Here is a 444-nt window from a genome sequence, read left to right as displayed (position 1 = left end):
CCAGACGGAGCTGGAGAACTGGATCACCGCCATCCACTCCGCCTGCTCGGCCGCCGTCGCCCGGCACCACCACAAGGAGGACACGCTCCGCCTCCTCAAGTCGGAGATCAAGAAGCTGGAGCAGAAGATCGACATGGACGAGAAGATGAAGAAAATGGGCGAGATGCAGCTGTCCTCCGTCACCGACTCCAAGAAGAAGAAGACCATCCTGGACCAGGTGATGGCTCTCCCTCCAGACTCACACGCTCCCTCTAGACCCGCGGCTCTCAACCTCGGCTGCACATGAGAGTCACCTGGGAATCTTCTTAAAATCCTGATTTCTGGGCCTCATCCTCCGGAAATTCTGTTTCTGTGTTACTAATGTTGTGGCCCCACCCCATCACGAGGAAACAGAATTTCCGGAGGATGAGGCCCAGAAATCAGGATTTTAAAAAGATTCCCAGG

The 444-nt window shown here is 55.4% G+C and overlaps 1 protein-coding gene across 1 annotated transcript in view; it reads left to right on the top strand.

Annotated features, from left to right (window-relative positions):
- The window catches only part of TIAM1 (T-cell lymphoma invasion and metastasis 1), a 92,589-nt gene that overhangs the window by 8,417 nt on the left and 83,728 nt on the right, over positions 1–444 (top strand). Inside the window, exon 4 of the mRNA XM_014535194.1 lies at positions 5–217. Within this exon, the coding sequence (XP_014390680.1) occupies positions 5–217 (213 nt within the window). The remainder of the gene's footprint in view (positions 1–4; positions 218–444) is intronic.

This window comes from Myotis brandtii, unplaced genomic scaffold (genome assembly GCF_000412655.1).
Source record: "Myotis brandtii unplaced genomic scaffold, ASM41265v1 scaffold139, whole genome shotgun sequence".
NCBI classification, from domain to species: Eukaryota; Metazoa; Chordata; class Mammalia; order Chiroptera; family Vespertilionidae; genus Myotis; species Myotis brandtii.
The sequence above is the reverse complement of the archived record's forward strand: the minus strand, read 5'-3'. Positions and strand labels throughout refer to the sequence as shown.